The sequence below is a fragment of the Macrotis lagotis genome, chromosome 1 (assembly GCF_037893015.1).
Source record: "Macrotis lagotis isolate mMagLag1 chromosome 1, bilby.v1.9.chrom.fasta, whole genome shotgun sequence".
NCBI classification, from domain to species: Eukaryota; Metazoa; Chordata; class Mammalia; order Peramelemorphia; family Peramelidae; genus Macrotis; species Macrotis lagotis.
In genome coordinates this window covers 693,669,848-693,688,421 of record NC_133658.1, presented here as the reverse complement: position 1 = coordinate 693,688,421, position 18,574 = coordinate 693,669,848, and the positions used below count along the sequence as shown (strand labels likewise).

At 32.0% G+C, this 18,574-nt stretch overlaps 1 protein-coding gene across 1 annotated transcript in view; it reads left to right on the top strand.

Annotated features, from left to right (window-relative positions):
- The window catches only part of LOC141506244 (E3 ubiquitin-protein ligase UBR3-like), a 140,209-nt gene that overhangs the window by 121,497 nt on the left and 138 nt on the right, over nt 1–18,574 (top strand). The window contains 2 exon segments of the mRNA XM_074212816.1: nt 8,123–8,219; nt 18,382–18,525. Coding sequence (XP_074068917.1) covers nt 8,123–8,219; nt 18,382–18,525 — 241 coding nt within the window.

Here is an 18,574-nt window from a genome sequence, read left to right as displayed (position 1 = left end):
CACAGTAGGGATTCTTGGCTTAATCCTTAGTATTAGCATTTAGTGTTTCAGTTCTTCAGGAAACCATGATTTCATCAGTGTAGTTATTTATTTATTTTACCTATGCAGATCTAAAACCCTCTCTATTTTCATGTAAAGTAGTCTTGAAAAGCCCAGGTTGTCAACTTTACACCATAAAGCAGCACCATAGTAAAATTTTGATGAAATATAAGATGAAATAGTAACCTTCATAGAAAACAATTTCTAAGTGAATTATTTATACATGAAATAAAGTAAAAAATCACAACCAAATAATCATTGAAAATGTGGAAACAATTCTATTCAGAATTCATTGTGCCACCAATGGGATCTACGTTTTGAAATTTAAAAAAAATGTACAGAAACTTGTCCCTTGAGTTTCACCACAAAATCAAAACTTTTACCACTATCATCCTTATCCTCTCTTCATAGATTGTGAATTTGTTAAAATCCTGAAATAGGTAAGAAGTTTGACTTATTGAAGCATTTTGAAGTTTTCATCTTTTATTACAAGGTAGTGAAGATGATCCTCTCAGGTGATCTCTTGCTACTTTTTATTATAATGAAAAGCTTGGAAGAACACAGTAGATTAACCATGTCATAATGACTTTTTTTTTTTTAACAGAGAGATACTAGCTTTACTTTTGAAATAAAATATTTTGTTCCTGAGCTAACACTAACATACCAGATTGAAAGTTGTCTCTTATATTTAATACTGTCTCATATTATATACTGCATATCCAGTTATTGGGAAATATTGCATTTGAAATTTTTACAAGAGGGTAAACTGAGGCAGATCTGCACAGAAGATAATTTTTTAGCAGGTTTCCTACTTCTCATAAGTGAGTTATTGACTTACCTCTATTTATGCTAAACACTGCAAAAAAAAAAAAGACAGTTTTCCTTATATAAATTTTGGGAAGAAAAGAACAAAATATAGAACCAGGTAGATGATGGCAACATGTGATTACAAGCAACATGATTGGAAGCAATATGGTTGGTTACAGATATGCAGAGAATAAAATCATTTGATGGGAGTTTGGTAATGGGGGCTAGCAATGACCCTCATTCTCTCATGGGACAAAGAAGTATTCATTTTCTGATTGCAGTTGTGGGATAGACCTTTGGACAGCAAACTAGATATCCTTGATGGGAAGCTTGGTGGAGTAAAACTTATCATGCCCCAATTCCCTTTGTATTCATATGTATTCTCTAAGGTCTATTAAATTCTTTGAATCTGGAGAGTTAAGATTTTTATATTTAACTCATTATAGGCTAGCATAAGTATGATTTAGGCAATTATAGGGCAAAATTAGATTAATTATAAATAGGATCAATAAGAAAAGGATTGAAGAAGGAAAAAAGAAAATGACTAGTTTTGGATTTTGAATTTGGTTCTACCTCAGAGCCCCTGGAATTCAAAAATTAAAACCATTAGTTGAATATTACTTAGAATATTGTATTAATAAGTACTTGGAAAATATTTTGACAGATAGGAATGATTAAAATTCTAAATGTGTACTGTACAGCAGCTTCTGTCTACCTAGATTGCTAATTTGCTATTAATAATTACATAATTACATATTTAGAAATTTCTAAGATGAAAGACGACTATTAAAATCTTTAAAAAAATTTTTTTTAATTTTATTTTGATACCACGGGAGGGAAGCATTAATTAGAAATGTTGTGCTTTGAGGGGAAGGTGATAGCTTACCAAAGTTTCAGTATTTGTTTTTGATAGAAATATATGTTTAATTTTTAATTTAAATAAATTCTGGATTGGAGTAGCTAAACATTAGCTAAATATAAAGACTACTTCAGAATATTAATGTTCTCAAGATTCAAATTGATGATTTGAATTCATTAAAATCGGTTGAGTATTAAAGTATTTATGTGTATCCTTTCCAGCCTTGTATTGCAGTAAAACTCTTATCATATACATTGAAAAACCAAATGAAAAATATGTAATATTGGCCATTCTGTATGGATGTTAAATATTTCTATCCCCCACCCCTTTAAAATTTTTTTTTTTTTAGTTTTTTGCAATGCAATGGAGTTAAGTGGCTTGCCCAAGGCCACACAGCTAGGTAATTATTAAGTGTCTGAGCCCAGATTTGAACTTAGGGACTCCTGACTCCAGGGTTGGTGCTCTATCCACTGTGCCACCTAGCTGCCTCCACTCTTATCTCCCTTTATAAAAATTTTTTTTTTTTAGGTTTTTGAAAGGCAATGCGGTTAAGTGGCTTGCCCACACAGCTAGGTAATTATTAAGTGTCTGAGACCTGATTTGAACCCAGGTATTCCTGACTCCAGGGCCGGTGCTTTATCCACTGCCACTTAGCCACCCCTATAAAAAAATTTAAAAAAAAATTTATTTAAGGCAATGGGGTTAAGTGACTTGCCTAAGGTCACGTAGCTAGGCAATTATTAAGTGTCTGAGGCTGGTTTTGAGCTCAGGTCCTCCTGACTCCAAGGCTCTATCCACTGAACCACCTAGCTGCCTGCCCCTCTATCTCTCTCTTAAAAAGCAAATGTGAATCTATTGAATTTTTGTTATTGTCTTGAAACTTTTTGTTATTATCTACACAATAAAAATGTGTCTTAAATAATTATACATACATGCAGATGTATATATAATATCATTTTTATTATTGCTTCTACTGTAGTGGTAGCTATTGGAAAGTAGAAAATAAGAAAATTTTTGTTATGCATTAAAGATGAATGCAGATTAAATTAGATGTTCTGATATATCATTAATGAATTTAAGTTAAATTCATTTTTCAAAGATATATATTTTAAAACCTTTAACATTTTTGCATTGATTATATATTTGTTGAGAAACTATATGAAGTAAATGTGGAGATGAGGAAATACAAAATAATTTTCACCATAAAGGAGCTTAAAATTGGGTTGTTATTCATATAGATAATTCCAGTCTGAGTAAGAATATGAAAAATACATGGGATAGATCTGAGCTATGAGGTGGCACAGTGGATATGTTCTGGATTTTGAATCAGCGGACTTTAATTCATATTTCTTGGAGTTTTTTTTTGCAGCATTATCTTGATCCAGTCACTTACTCTCTTTGAACCTAACTTTCCTCATCTGTAAAATGAAGGTGCTATAGTTAAGGGTCTTTTAAGAAACCTTCTATTGTTAAATCTATTGTTTTATGATTTGTGTGTTGAGAATAGAGTGACAATTTATTCCAGGCATGGGAGACTATATGTAGCTGACCAGAAGTAGAAGTTGTCAAGAGTAATCTTGGGACTATTCTAGCGTACAGTTTGAGTGGAATATAAAGTGTTTAAAGCAGAAGTGGAGCAGCCAGGTGGCACAGTGGATAGAGCCTTGGCCCTGGAGTCAGGAGAACCTGATTTCAAATGGGGCCTCAGTCCCTTGATAATTATCTAGCTGTGTGATCTTGGGTAAGTCACTTAATCCCATTGCCTTGCAAAAACAAAACAAAACAAAAAGCAGAATGGTTTTTAGATGAGGTTAAGAAAGTAGACAGTAGAAGGAAGCTAGATTGAAAAATTATACAGCCCAGGTCCATTTAAAGAGTTTATTTGTTATGCTATTAGCATTCTAAAGCCACTGATGTTTTCTGATTCAGGAAATAATGTGATTAGACTTAAAGCATTAGAAACAACTGCAACAGCTACAATAATAGCTTGAATTCTTTTAGTGCTTTAAGCTTTGTAATTATATATATGTATCTTCTCAACAACTCTTTAAGATAGATTCTAATACTGTCTCCATTTTACATTTAGAGAAACTGAGACTAAGTAGATTTGTCCACAATTAGTAAGTGTCTGGGGCTGGATTTGAATTCATGTCTTCCTTATTCTAGGTCCAGCATTCTTTTTATACTTCATCATCTTGTTGCCTCAGACATATTACTGTGTCAACAGTGAGAGGATAGATTAGAGAGGAAAGAACCTAGAAGCAGTGAAACAGTATTGTTATTAAAATGATTCTAAGAAAGATATAATGAAGATCTGAGCATGGCTGGTTTCATAGTATATGACAAAGAGATCATACAATAACATTTAATAGTAAATTGGATGTGGGGAGTCTAGAAAAGTGAATATTAAAAGATAACTTGATACTTAAAATCTGGTGACTTAGAAAGCAGTGCCATTAACAGTTAAAAGTTGAGGTTGCAGTTTTTTTGGGGGGGGTAGGGGGGTTAATTTTAGACTGTGCTGGCAGAAATGTAATGCACATGGTTGAATTCTGTAGCATTAGATCTTGGGGTTACTATGTATGTAGGGTTCCTCTGTATGTGTAAAAAGAGATATTTAGTAGTTATCTTTAAAGAGCAATAATATAAGTGATAGAATTCAATAAAATTACCATAAAAGAGAAGATACAGACAGAAAATGGCTTTTTTAGGTAGAGAAGTTTACCTAGGACAGAACTTTACCAAGGAATAATGAAAAGGAGAAGCAGACATATCCTTTACATTGGGGTGGGGAACTTTTTTTCTATCAAGGACTATTTGAATATTTATAGCTTCATTTGAGGCCATACAAAATTATTAACTTAAAAGTAACCTGTTGTAGTTGGTCAAATATTTTATTAATTCACCATTAACAAGCTTCTAGATTTATTGAATTTTAAGTCCCACCTGGAGTTACTGGCTAAAGTGATCATTATTGACTTTGTTTTGTGCTTATTAGAATAAACAAGCAATTGTTCTACTATTTGATTTAGGACATATGTTTTGAGGACATTTTAAGTTTTTATGTCCATATGTTAGGACTAAAGTGTAAAAAGGTATTCAGAAAGTTCCAACTCTTTAAGAAACTCAAAGGCTGCAATTCTCAAAACTTTTTGGCCCTATTGTACCCTTAAAAATTATTGAGGGGGCAGCTAGGTGGCATAGTGGTTAAAGCACTAGCCCTGGAGTCAGGAGTACCTGGGTTCAAATCCGGTCTCAGACACTTAATAATTACCTAGCTGTGCGGCCTTGGGCAAGCCACTTTACCCTGTTTGCCTTGCAAAAAAAAAATTCTTGAGGACTACAAAAGGTTTTTGTTCATGTGAACTATATCTACTAATATTAAAAATTGAATCTGATATTTTAAAATGTTGATTTATTAATTCATTAAAATAATAGTAACCTATTGTATGTTAATATAACATTTTTCTGAAAAACTAATTTTCTTTAAAATCAAAGTATTATGAGAATTGGCATCATTTTACATATTTTTTGCAAATCTCTTTAATGTCTGGTTTAGTAGAAGTCACCTATATTCTCATTTGTTTCTGAATTAAATGAATTGCAGTACTATTTTGTTTGAAGCATATGAACAAAATCTGGCCTTACATAGGCATATAGAAAAGTAGAATTTAATAGCAAATAATATCTTAAATGTATTAGGAAAATAGCTTTTACAATAGAGACTCTTTGAAAAGGGGTCTTAGGGCTTCCCCACCATCCTAGACCACACTTTGAACCACTGCTCTAAAGGATGGCATGAAAATATTTTTGTAAATATGCTGGTGGGGGGATATGTTTTAAAGATGCTATTGATCAAATCCATCTAAATGTGTTTACCTCCAAGTTTAGTTTTATGGAGCAGAAACTTTCCTAAAAGATAATTTTTTTCCCCAGTTATCACCCACAATCTTCTGGGTGTGGTGTCTATGACAGTATGCTGTAGTAAAAAGAGAGCATTGATCTTAGTGTCAAGAAGACCTAGTTGTTAGTAATGATTTTTTTCCTAACTAGCCATGTGCCTGAGCAATATTCTTAACATCTTCGAGACTCAGTTTCCTTCTCTGTAGAATGGGAATTATGTGTTTGCGCAATTTACAGAATTGTTTTGAGGAAAGCACTGTATAAAACAGAGCTATCTTCACAGTAAAAGCTATTTAATTTTTTAAAAAATGTATTCATTCTAGATAAGCCAATAGTAATTTTAAAATACTCTTGATATTTGCTAAAAGTAGAGAAGTAGAGATACCAACTCTGTAGAACAGTACTTTGGGTTTAATATGGCACTTTGCTTTCCATCCCTGTCTCTTGCACACTTATTTTGAATAAGAATTATTCATATATTATTGACTACCTTACTAGATTATGAGCTTCATAAGGAGAGCAGCTTGCTCTTAATTCTTCTATTATCTCATAAATTGTAGTCTGCCTCTAGCAGGCCCATCAGAAATTTTGAAGAGTCTGTTACAACAATTTAGAAAACTTAGCTTGCTCTTGTATATATAGCAAGATAATCATATTTGGTCACATATATGGTCACAGCCTTCATAATTGTGTTATATAACAGCAGTAATAATTTAGGTTTATATAGTATTTTTTAGAGTACAGAAATCAGCTTTCATTATGTTGTGCCAGTATCATCAAGAAAATAGTAAATTATGTCGAATTATATAATTTTATTGTGATGAGTACTAAGATTTTCACAATTGTTGGTCTAAGTCAAAATATAATTGAATTTTGTATTTTAGGTCAGTAGATGGTTTTTATTGCTTATTGTTCAGTTATTTTTCTCTGATGTCTTACTCTTTGTGATCCTTTATCGTAGAAAACTAAGGCAAACAGGGTTAAGTGACTTGCCTTTAATCACATAGCTAATAATAGTAGACCAGTAGAATATCAGATTTGAACTCAAGAATCTTTCTGAGTTCAGGCTCATCATGCTCTCCACTGCACCACCTAGTTGCTCAATAATGTCCTTGGTCATTAGATGGAAATTAATATTCAATTTATTCAAATTATTTAATGAGAATATTTTTAGATTATTTGGAAGGGGAGTGATTGTTGTCATTAGAATCAGCAAAAATCCTTAATGATAAATTTATTGAACATTGTGTCAGAACTAGGATTTGGTTCCTGAATTTATGGAGGGAGATTACAGATATAAAATTTGTACATGAATGAGTATATTTTAAGGTAAAATGTGAGCGGTGCATGAGCAATATAAACAGTGCTAGAGTTCAGAAAGGGAAGTTATCTTGACTTTCAGATGGGTAAGAGATTAAAGCACCATGAACAGAGGAAGTTTGCTGGGCTTTACAAGAGGAGTTGCAGAGTAGGAATATAGCAGAGTAAGCAGTCATGGTAATGGGAAGGTATGGATCTTATTTAGTAATAAGTAGTTTGACTTTGCAGGAGTTTGTACAGGGGAAGTGGTAGAGCAAGACTGAATAGGTAGCTTGAAACCAACTTGAAGAGAAAAATGCTAGGCTAAGCAATTTGGTATTCAGTTCTCAAAATTGGGAAACCCTTGAAGTTTTTGATTCTTAGAGTAATATGATCAATTATTTATTTAGTAAGATTAGTCTTAGACTGGAGATTAAAATAAACAACACTAGAGACGAGAAGTGAGTAAAATGAGTTGGTTAAGTGGCCATTGTAATCCTCCAGGTGAGAACCAAGGAAAATTTGAGTTAGGATGGTGACTGTGGCAACAGAAAGGAGGTAATGGGTATGAATTTTCTTGTGAAGCAGGAAACTGAAGCACCTAGGAATTAGGTCAGTCATCCTAAGGTCACTAAGTAGTAACAAAGCTGTATTGTGACTCCTGGTCTGGGGTGTTTAAAATTCTTAATTTAAAATCAGCCTCAACATCTTCAGTATTCATCAAAATTCATTACTTATTTGTGATGATGACAACAACACTATTAAATATATATTTTTTCCATTTTAAAACATGCAGTACTAAAAATATGATCTTGAAAGTTAGGAAAGAAAATAATCTATGTTAAATCAGCGAGTTAGTATTTTAAAGGGAAATAAGATAAATTTAAGATTCATAATAAAAATTTTAAAAATTCATTTTAAAGTCATCTTTGTAGTTGCTGTTGACCTTATAAAACATTTATGACCTTGCTAACTTGTTTGTCATTCAGTTTTTACATTTGTTTTCTTGAGGTTTAAAGGATAGCATATGAAAGAATTTATGTGATACAAAGTTTGTTATAGTCAAATGACTCTTTAACATTTCAAACTTATTACTAAAATTAATCAACTAAGAAAATATTCCATCTTTTAAATTTAAAATTTCTAACAATAGTATATCACTTTCATCTTTAGGAATTACTATGTTAACTTGTACTTTTTTTTAAATGATAATAGCTGAAGTCTGGGATAAAGAGTTTGACCCAGTCATGGTAATCCTTCGGACAGTTTACCGTAGAGATGTGCAGTCTGCAATGGACAGATATACCGCATTGTAAGTTAATCTTATTAAATAATATACTAATTAGATATTACAGATTTTATACTTCTGCATATACTTTTTACTTTTAGATTGTCTTATTACTTACAGACACTTGTTATTAAAAGGGCATTTTTAATTTTGGGGGAGGAAAATGTAAGATTTTATAATCTGTTTCAAATTGGATTTTAAATTCTTAGAACTCATAAGCCAACATTTTCATTTTCATTTTTACTTTTAAAAATGAATTTGTAACATCATTAATTGGACAAAGAAAAAATCTGTTATATAATGGAAGATGTCAGAAGTTAGATTTTGTGCTATTCTGCTTCAAAGCCGGCAGAGGAGGCAGAAGTTAAGATAATACATTCTTTTAATTTTGTGGTCATCAGTGATGATCATCAACATTGCACAGGCAAGAGATATTTTTACTTGTAACTCTTGCCACTTGTACAAAGAGGATAAAATACCTCCTGATAAATGGGAGCAGAGAGACAGAAGTTAAAACTAAATAAATTTTGTTTGTAAATATTTAACACAACTTAGAATATTAAAGACAAAAACAAACTATAAATGATGTCCTTTTAATGGAGCATTTGATTTCTTATTATCATAGTATTACTTATTTTGTAATAATTTTTGACATTTATTTTACTAATAATTAATTTTATAATGTTGTACAACTAGAATAAAAAAATTCATAGCTTAATTTGTGCTTTTCTTTATGTGAAGGAAATTCTCAGTTTTGTCAGGAGGGCAAAGAACATAATTAAAATTTTAGCAATTTTAGCTTTGAGTAAACATTTGGATCATAGTCATATAAAATTTGAGCATAATGAAATATTCTTGGCAGCTTGATTTTCTAGTCCTAGGTGGAGATTATCAATTAAGGCTCAGGTATATCACAGATTGAGTAATTTGGGGACATTTTATAAGTTGAAACTTTATCTTATTTCCATGAGTAAGTGGATGTGAAGATGAAAGGGAGAATGGCAAATATAGCCAGCAATCAGGTAAACAGTTTTAAAGTTAGTTGTCTTAATCGGAATCTGATTTGTTTTTCATTTTGAACCTTTATCATTTAGAAATAATCTGTACACTAAACACTTTAAATTATTGTCTGATTTCAAGTAATTTGAAATTTGTAGGCATTTTTTTTTAAAGGTTTTTACAAGGCAAATGGGGTTAAATGGCTTGCCCAAGGCCACACAGCTAGGTAATTATTGTGTCTGAGACCCAATTTGGACCCAGGTATTCCTGACTCCAAGGCCAGTGCTTTATCCACTACACCACCTAGCTGCCCCATAATATCACTCGTTTTTTGTTTTTTCTTTAGGTTTTTGCAAGGCAGTGGGGTTAAGTGGCTTGCCCAAGGCCACACAGCTAGGTAATAAGTGTCTGAGTCTGGATTTGAACTCTGGTACTCCTGACTTGTCAGCATTTTCAACAGGGAGCTCACCTTTATACTATTAGGGAGTATTCTTTATGCAATTAATGTAAAAAAGATTTAATTACAGTATTTAAGTAACTTAAAGGAACAAGGTCACATTGCTTTTCTCCAAATTAGTAAAATTCTTATTTGGGGAATTAGCTCTTTTCTTTGCTTAGGACAATTTTGACACATTTTTCTTGTAGGTTTATAGGTTTATAGGTTTGATGTGGCAGATTTTTTTTTTTTTTTTTTTTTTTTTTTTTAGTTAAAATACTGTGGCTTTGAAAATAGAGCACTTTATTTTTTTGGGGGATGGAGAAATGTCGAGAACTGTAGTAAATGTCCATCTATAAATAATCTTAAGATTTAATGTTTAAATGACATTTCTTAGCTCTACTACATACCCCTTACCTCCCTATGCAATTTCTCTGATTGGATATAAAGAATTTCAGCTGAAAGTCTGATTGGAAAAATTGTTGGTGATGACTCTATTGTACAGTGTTAGTATATTAAAGAACATCATTGATTATCTTAAAAAAAAATCAAAAGGTTTCTTTACCAGTTATGGGAGCCTTTTAAATTTGGGGGAAATGACAATTTTTTCCAAAATGTTGAAAAATGGATTGGGTAAACCTAAATATCTGAAATGACAAAAGTTATTTTTTGTAACATTTTTTGACTTTGATAAAGCGAAATTTTGTGATTCTGTTGATATGGAAATGAATGTTTGTGTTTGTTTCATAGAGATCATCTAGGCCAGCTCCTTTATTTTTACAAAAGAGTAATGGAGGCTCTTTAAGGTTAAATTGTTGAAGGTTATGCAACTAGTTATTGGCAGAGTGGAACTAGAACCCAGGTTTTTAAACTTAAAATCCAGTGTCCTTTCTTGTTTACCATGCTACCTCATTCTTGAGAAATTGGTAAGATTTTTTAGGTAATAAGCTAGTGTTGATTATTAGAAATAGAATTATTATATATTTGTCAGCTTTTAAATGCTTTTACAAATCACACAAATCCAGACTCTAGTTTTTAATATATTTACTATTAAAACTTAAAAATAAAAGAAATGCTATCCAAATTTATTTATTTATTTATTTTTATGTTTTCACTGCCTCTTGATGTAAAGATTGGTAATTGTATTATGTTTGAAAATGATGGGTGCAGTGGATAGCATTAGCCTTGGGGTCATGAGGAGCTGAGTTCAAATTTGACCTCAGACACTTAAGAATTGCTTAGCTGTGTGACTTTGGGCAAGTCACTTAACCCCCATTGCCTTGCAAAAATGAAAAAAAAAAGAAAATGATGGGGCATTGGATAGAGTAGCAGCCCTGGAGTCAGTAGAATCTGGGTTGAAATCCAGCCTCAAACACTTAATAAAGCTGTGCCTGGACAAGTCACTTAACTTCATTGCCTATCAAAAAGCAAAACAAGAAAAAAGAAAAGAAAATAATATATGTATTTATACATATTAGAAATTTTTCAGTTTCAAATAGTCAGTGATCAAGTAAGTGTTCACATTGAATTTTGTTTAACTTTGCTACTGTTCATCTTTTCATTTGACTATTTCATTAATGCTTCATTAATTAATGGGGAGGTCAAAATGATGTATAATATACTATTCAGGTGAAATATGGGCTAATATTTATTTTTCGAACATTTTGTTAAGTTAGATGCCATTGGCCTAGAGGATATTTGAAAAAAAAACAAAACTGGAAGCATCCCCCCCTTTTTTTTTTGCTTTAAAGTAATTAGGTTTATAAATATTTGTGATAGAGCTGCTACTTCACAAAGTTTTATTCACATAATCTTTGTGACCTGGAGATGGCTCTGGATTCCCAAAGGTAATGACAGTGAAGCAAAAATTCTGTAAGATTCTAAGGTGTTGGAAACCTGGCGCTGTGGCAACAGACTATGTCTGCTCTCTGAGACTGTACAGAAATAAATTCTACAAAGAAATTGTTAAGAAAAGCAGAATTAAATCATTATATATTTTGATGCTTAGTGACTTTAATACATAGAGGAGGTTATTAAAGAGTATAAAGATATATGATTTAGGAGTCAGAAATGAGAGCAGTTGATATATCAGCAGAATATGTTTCTTATGAGTAGGGATTGTTTAGTTTTATTCTTTGAACTAATATTCTTAGCAACTAGCATGGTGCCTGGTATCTAACTGGCATTAAATAAATGTTTATTGATTGATTGGTATATCATAATCATTTGGGAATGTCAGTAATGAAAATGATTGTATTTTGATGAATAGAATTTACTTATAAATAACTTTTATTCATTCTATAAGTACATATTGTTTCCCCCTTTAGAAAGTAACCTCCTTGAGAGCAATGACTGCTTAATATTTTTTTTCTTTTGTATTCTCCCAGAATGGAGCCCAATGCCTGACTGACACCCAATAGATGTTTAAAAAATGCTCATTGATTAATATTTAGGGAAAACATTTTTGAGTCATCTAATGAAATTAGACTATCATTTAAAGACTTTTTCTCTTAAACAAAATTTTCCTCATAAATAACATTCCACCTTCTGCCTCTGTCCCTTTGTGGTTAATTTCTCATGTCTAAAATGCACACATTGAGCCTTATAGAATCTTTAACTTCCTCCAAATAACAGTTTAGGTCCTACATAAAAGCCCCCCCCCCCCCCCATACTCCCATTTTATTTGTAGTTTTTTTCTGTTAACTTTGTTTCAATTTGTAAATACTTTTTGTATAACTAACATGAGATTATAAGAGAAACATCTGCAAAATGTGATTTCATCATTATAGCATCAGAATATTATAATCTGAGATGTATAGAACTGTTGTAAATTTGAGGTGCTGAATTGCAAATCAATACCCTATTTTTGTTCCCCCTTTCTAAATAGACCAATTTTTTGTTTTTGCTTTTTTTTAGGTTTTTGCAAGGCAAATGGGGTTAAGTGGCTTGTCCAAGGCCACACAGCTAGGTAATTATTAAGTGTCTGAGTTCAGATTTGAACTCAGGTACTTCTGACTTCAGGGCTGGTGCTCTTATCCACTGTGCTACCTAGCCACCCCTACCAGTTTGTTTTTAAAGATTTTTAAGTAAAAAATATATCTTTACTAAATCTTAATTTCTTTTTTGCAGGAGAAATGTCATTTAAAAAAGTAAAAAAGCAAAAACGTGTAATTGCACTTAATGTGATCAGATTATCTTGACAATATTTCTCTTAGGAATTTTTTGTTTTTAATTCTGGGTGTGGTCAGGATTTAATATTATCACAACTACTTAAAGGTTCTTTTGAGTTTTATGGATATTTTTAAAATTTAAATTTTTTAAAAATTAAAATTGAAGTTTGCATTTATCATCTTATTCAAAGTACTAGTAATTTCTGTTAGGAAATAGTATTGAAAATACCTTCAATAGGATTATTTCTCTTGAATAAAAATTGTGCTGTCCTGTAGAACCTAAGGAAAATGTTAATTTAATATCTGAAATAGAGAAGCCTGTGGCACAAAACTTCTGAGTATAGTGATTTATCTGCAAGGCTTTTATTCCACCATCAGGTCTGGTCTACTGAGTCCTTAGTAATTAGAGACAAAGAAGTGTTTCACAGAGCTTATTTTTATAACAGAAAAAAGAGGAATTATCGACCTGAGGAAACTTGTTTGAATATAATTCAGTTAGCCAAGGCAAAGTTGCCTGACTAGTTTACTTTGCTGGAGGTTTTCTACACAACTTGGTGCTATTGTCAACATTTGAAGGTTAGGTATGTTTGGGGATATAAGGGGTAGTTTCTTAAATCTAATGTTCTGTTGGAGTAGGGTCTGTGTCTTTCAACTTCTTAAAATTACCATTGCTTTAGAAATCTTGTCTTGCAGTTGTAGCATTTGCAATTGGAAGTGTTGCTTTTTAAAGGATATGTAGATTAACTAATAGTTTACGGCTACTAAAAAAGTATTTATTTCATGGAGTCCAAGAAAAGGGGTATTGAAGAGGACAGAAAGACTGAAAGAGGAACTTTACCTTTAGAAAGAGTTTTAGAATAACTAAATCCTATGAATATTTTATTCCTACAAAGCTATATGTGTACTTTAAATTATTAATAAATATTTACTAATATAGCCTTAACATCTGTTAATTCATTCATCAGGAATGTTTCATTCTTGTGTTATATTCCCAGCGCCTAGTCTTTTATAATAGGTGCTTAATAAGTGTTTATTGAGTTAAAAGAAAGATTAATATTTGGGATAAAAAATGAAAAAAAGAAAGCACATGCAATGAAACTCTAACCAAACCTATTTAGACAAACTGTTGTTACTGGAAATTGGAAATTGGAAAATTGATGAAGGAAAAGATATTGACACTAATTCTGCTAATTTCATACAGAAGTTTAGCTTATGAAAATGAATTACCACAGTGAGGTGATTAAAATACTTGAATTCAGACTGTTAAAATATCCTTGTTTTCATTTGTAAGTGGGGAGAGATGGCAGATTGGAGCAACAAGGTAGAATACAAATTCATTTGTAAAATCTCACAGCACAGGATGTTGGAAGATTATTAACCATTTTGCTGCATTAAATTTTGAAAAGCAAGGGAGAGAAAAGAAGTTTGAAGAAAGCTTGATGAGACATTCAGGTTAGCAAAGACATCTCAAGAAGATTGAAACATGAAACTAGAAAGAATGGAAAATGAAAAAAACAGGAAAATATTAATAAAGATTTTTTACAACAGACACCTATCACCATCAAAATAGTCCACATTTGGACTCTGATATCAGAGTTTCAGATATGTTTTAATAGGGAAATGGAGATGACATTAAAAAAAAAAAGGGCCAAACAGCCAAACTAGATTGAATATAAAAAGAGGATGTTCATTCTGGAGGCAGCATAATTTTGAGTGCATTTTGAGGGATTAAATCTCAAGGTTTTTGAAAAAGAAGAGAAGAGAAGATATTCACAATCTGGAAGAAAATCTTAAATCTTAATGCCAGAATGTTACAAAGAACATATATCAAAACAAATGACTCTCCTATTCTACAAAATTTTTATGATAAATTAAACAACATCAAAGGAATCCTTGATGGTAGGAACATCTGGGCTTTCTCAAGTGATTTATAGTAGATCACATCTTTACTATTACACCACTGATTTAGAATACAAGATTATTTGTAAAATATTTGTAAGAAAATTAGTCTTATATAATAATGATAAGGTTCATGAATTTTCCTATTTTAGGATGTTATCAGTATATCCTTGCTCTGTATATTTCTGGAGGGAGTGACTAACTAGACTGGTCTGACTGTTGCTTCCTTGATGTGCCTAGAGTTGTGTTATTTATAAATATCAGGGACAATTTAAAATGGGGACTTGTAAGCTTTCAATTATCTCTCCCAAAGTATTCTGATCCATGGCAAAATCTGATTGCTGTTCCCCTGGTCTGAGCTTTGCAAGTTTCTGACCTGGATTTGGGTCTGGGCAAGAGGCCTTTAGGCATACTCTCTTGGAGTTTAAATAGCTCATTCTGAGATTTCTGTCATGGTTATTTTACTTCAGGCTTTATATGAGGCATAGACTGAACCCGAAATCTTACACTGTTCCTGGATTCTGACTATATTACTGTTGCTTACTTCTGAACTTGCTTTTTGCCTAGGATCCACAACCACTCCTCACCATCCTCAGTCCATCCAGAATCTGTGACCTGGAACAGGGTAGTGAAGAACTAAACTGTCAGTTGTTACTATTTCTGTACTTGAGATTTTGGGAACTTACCTTGATGCACAACTTCTATCTGCCTTACAGACCCTCTGAGTCACATGCCTCTAGACAGATCTTCATTTCTAGTGTCATCATTTGCCTTTCTATCTATGCCAACTTGGGTCTGAAAAATGAGAAGACAAAGGAAGATCCACAGTGCTTTTATTTTATTTTTTAGATGTTCTGATCATGATTTTGTGTGGCAATTTTTTTAGACTTGTTTGGAGGATTTGGGGGTGGTTGTTTACTATTTATACTTCCTACTTTTCTACCTTCTTGGCTCCACTGTAGTGGCCTTCCATTTCCTGAGCCTTTTCTCTCCTTGCTCCATTTCATCCATTATAGAGCACCAAAACGATTTTACCAAATGTCAGTCTATTCTAATCTAGGATCAAATATAATCTTTTATTGTCAGTTAGTGCTTTTTAAAGTCTTACCTTTTTTTTTCTTTCAAGTTTTTTCACAAATTCCTTCCCTCCTCACATGCTGGCATATTTGTTGTTCCTTTCACATGGTGCTCCCTATTCTGCTTTTTGTGCCTTTGTCCTGGCTTGTTTTCTGTGATTAGGATACTGTCCTTTGCTTCCACCTCTTAGAATCTCTCTCTCTCTCTCTCTCTTCCTTCCAGAAACAGCTCAAGCACAACCTAGAATGTCAATTTCTTGAGAGAGTTTATTTCATTCTTGATTCTTAAAATATATTTCTGGATAGATTAATTGATTTCAAAAGGCTTTTTTTAGAATCTAAATTTAGATGGTATCACATTAGCAGAATGTTGAAGGCAGTCAGAAGTTCTTAGAAGCACAAATGGGAAGGGAATTTGTTTCAGGCATGATGAAGGCAAAAAGAGAAGTCTTTTGAGTGGGTGAAGAGCGAACCAGGTTTCTCTTAAATGAAGGTATTGGAAAGAATGCTGGTTGAAAAGTTTGAGAGGGTGGGAGAGTTTATATGAACAACTGAGTAGGTGTTTGAAAAGAAAAAGTTTAATATACTAGGTTATGGGGTGAACTTGGTTGAGTAAGTACCCAAAACAACTCTTCCTTCAAAATTTCCAATTTCTGTTTAGGCACCACAGTCTTTTTAGACACCTGATTTATCAGTTTTAAAATCATCTTAGAGTCTTTCCTAGCCTCACTATCTATATCCATTCATTTTTTATTATCTTTTCATCATCTTTTGTATCTGTCTACTGACTCTTTTAGGCTGATTGAGGTTAGAGAACTAGTACAAGAGGAAGTAATATACTGCCTCTTGTTCTTTGGACAGAAATAAAATGATATTAGCAGAGCTATAAATTATTGGCCCAGCTATTTTGGAAAGTGCTTTGGAACCAGGTCCACAAAATCACCAAGTTGTGTATATCAGTGATAACACAACTAGACCCATAACCCAAGTGATTTAAATAAGAGGAAAATGATTAATATGTACAAAAACATTTATGGTAGAAAAGAACAGAAAATTAAGGAATGCTTATCAATTGGTGAATGACTAAACATTGTTAATATATGGATATGGTGAATATTATTGTGTTATAAGAAATGATGAAAGGACTCAGAAATATAGGAATAATTCCAATTAAAGATCAGTGACGGGGAGTAGTACCTATGGAACAATTTATGCAATAGTAACATTGTAAAGAAACTAACTTTGAAAGATTTAAGAACTCCATTCAACACAGAATTGACTCATAATTTATATCAGAGGACCATGCAACTCCTGATTGAGAGGTGATGGATTTAGATATTTTTTGGAATATAACCTATTTAGGAATTTATTTTGCTTGTCCAAGTATATTCGTTATAAGGGTTTTCTCTTTATTAATGAGGCAAAGATGTTGAGAGAAAATAAATTTGTTAATTGAAACATTTTTTTTAAAAAAATAAACTGATACACCATTTGTAGAGTTGATTCAAGAATTTGGCAAATAATTTGAAATTTTAGTAGTAAAAAACATGTGTTTAGTGTTTAGTCTCTTGAAGTTTTTCTGGGCCTTTTTGTTTGATTAAAGGAATAGGACCTTGGATCTCAATTCCATGTTTACAGGGTCTGGTTAAGGAAGGAATTTGAGTTTGATTATAGATGACTGGTATACCTTTTATATATCATCCTATTTATCAGAATAGTCTCATATTTCAAAACTTTCTGAGAGGCCCTTCTGACACAGATATATTTTTTCAATATGTACCTTTAAAAAATACCATATATCCAAAAGACATTTAAATAATGTGTGCTGAATTGAATTCTTAAAAGGTGATTTTTAATTGTCACCATATCATAAATTGGAGAGAATGTCCTCTTTATTTTACAGTTGAGATACTGATGATAGTATTTAGAAAGAATATACTGCAGAATAATACTGTATGAAAACTTCAGGGTCTTGCTTAATGCTCCATCAGTGAAACACTAAGATTTTGAACTCAGGATCCCTAGACTACAGATTTAATAATTATTTTTAATAAAGCACATCATCATTTTATATCAGCAGTATTATATCTATTGATTTGTATTGGCTTCTGTTGGAATGAAAGGTCAAAAAAATACCAACTTTATTGATAATGTTTACATGTTTACTTTTATATACATGCAAAATAACTTGGTCTCTGTAAATGGTATCAGAAAAAATATTTTACAACTTGGAGTTTATGAATGATCTATGTAGGACCATTAAATATATTTTTTAAAAGAACCTGTTGCTGTTATAGCTCAAGAGATATAGTTACTTCTTTCTTATTTTAACTGCCTATGTGGTACTACTCTCTTTGCTGGTTTTATTGGACTTTTTAATTGGACCTCTATGCATCTTTCTATCCTTTTTGTTTTACCTTTATTAACATAGGTTTCTCTGATATGTGTGGTTGCTCCTTTCCATTGTAAAAAGTCTAACAGTCACCCTAGGGAAAGTATATCTTGCATTTCATTTGTTACTAACTGATTAGTTTTTAATCCTACTATTTTGGATTCTGGTTTAAGTGGAGTTTTAATCTCATTTTCATCTTGTATTTTTTCTATAGTTTAAAACAGAGTGGCAAATTCCCTGGAAACCCTTGGCCTCCCTACAAGAAAAGGACACCCTCTGCAACCCCAGTTACAAAGGTCTCATGCGACTTTTGCATTGTAAAACTTTACACATTGTCTTATTCACCCTACTTTACAAGGTATAGTAGTGATTTGAATAATAAGAATAAGATGAAAGTTTCATATATT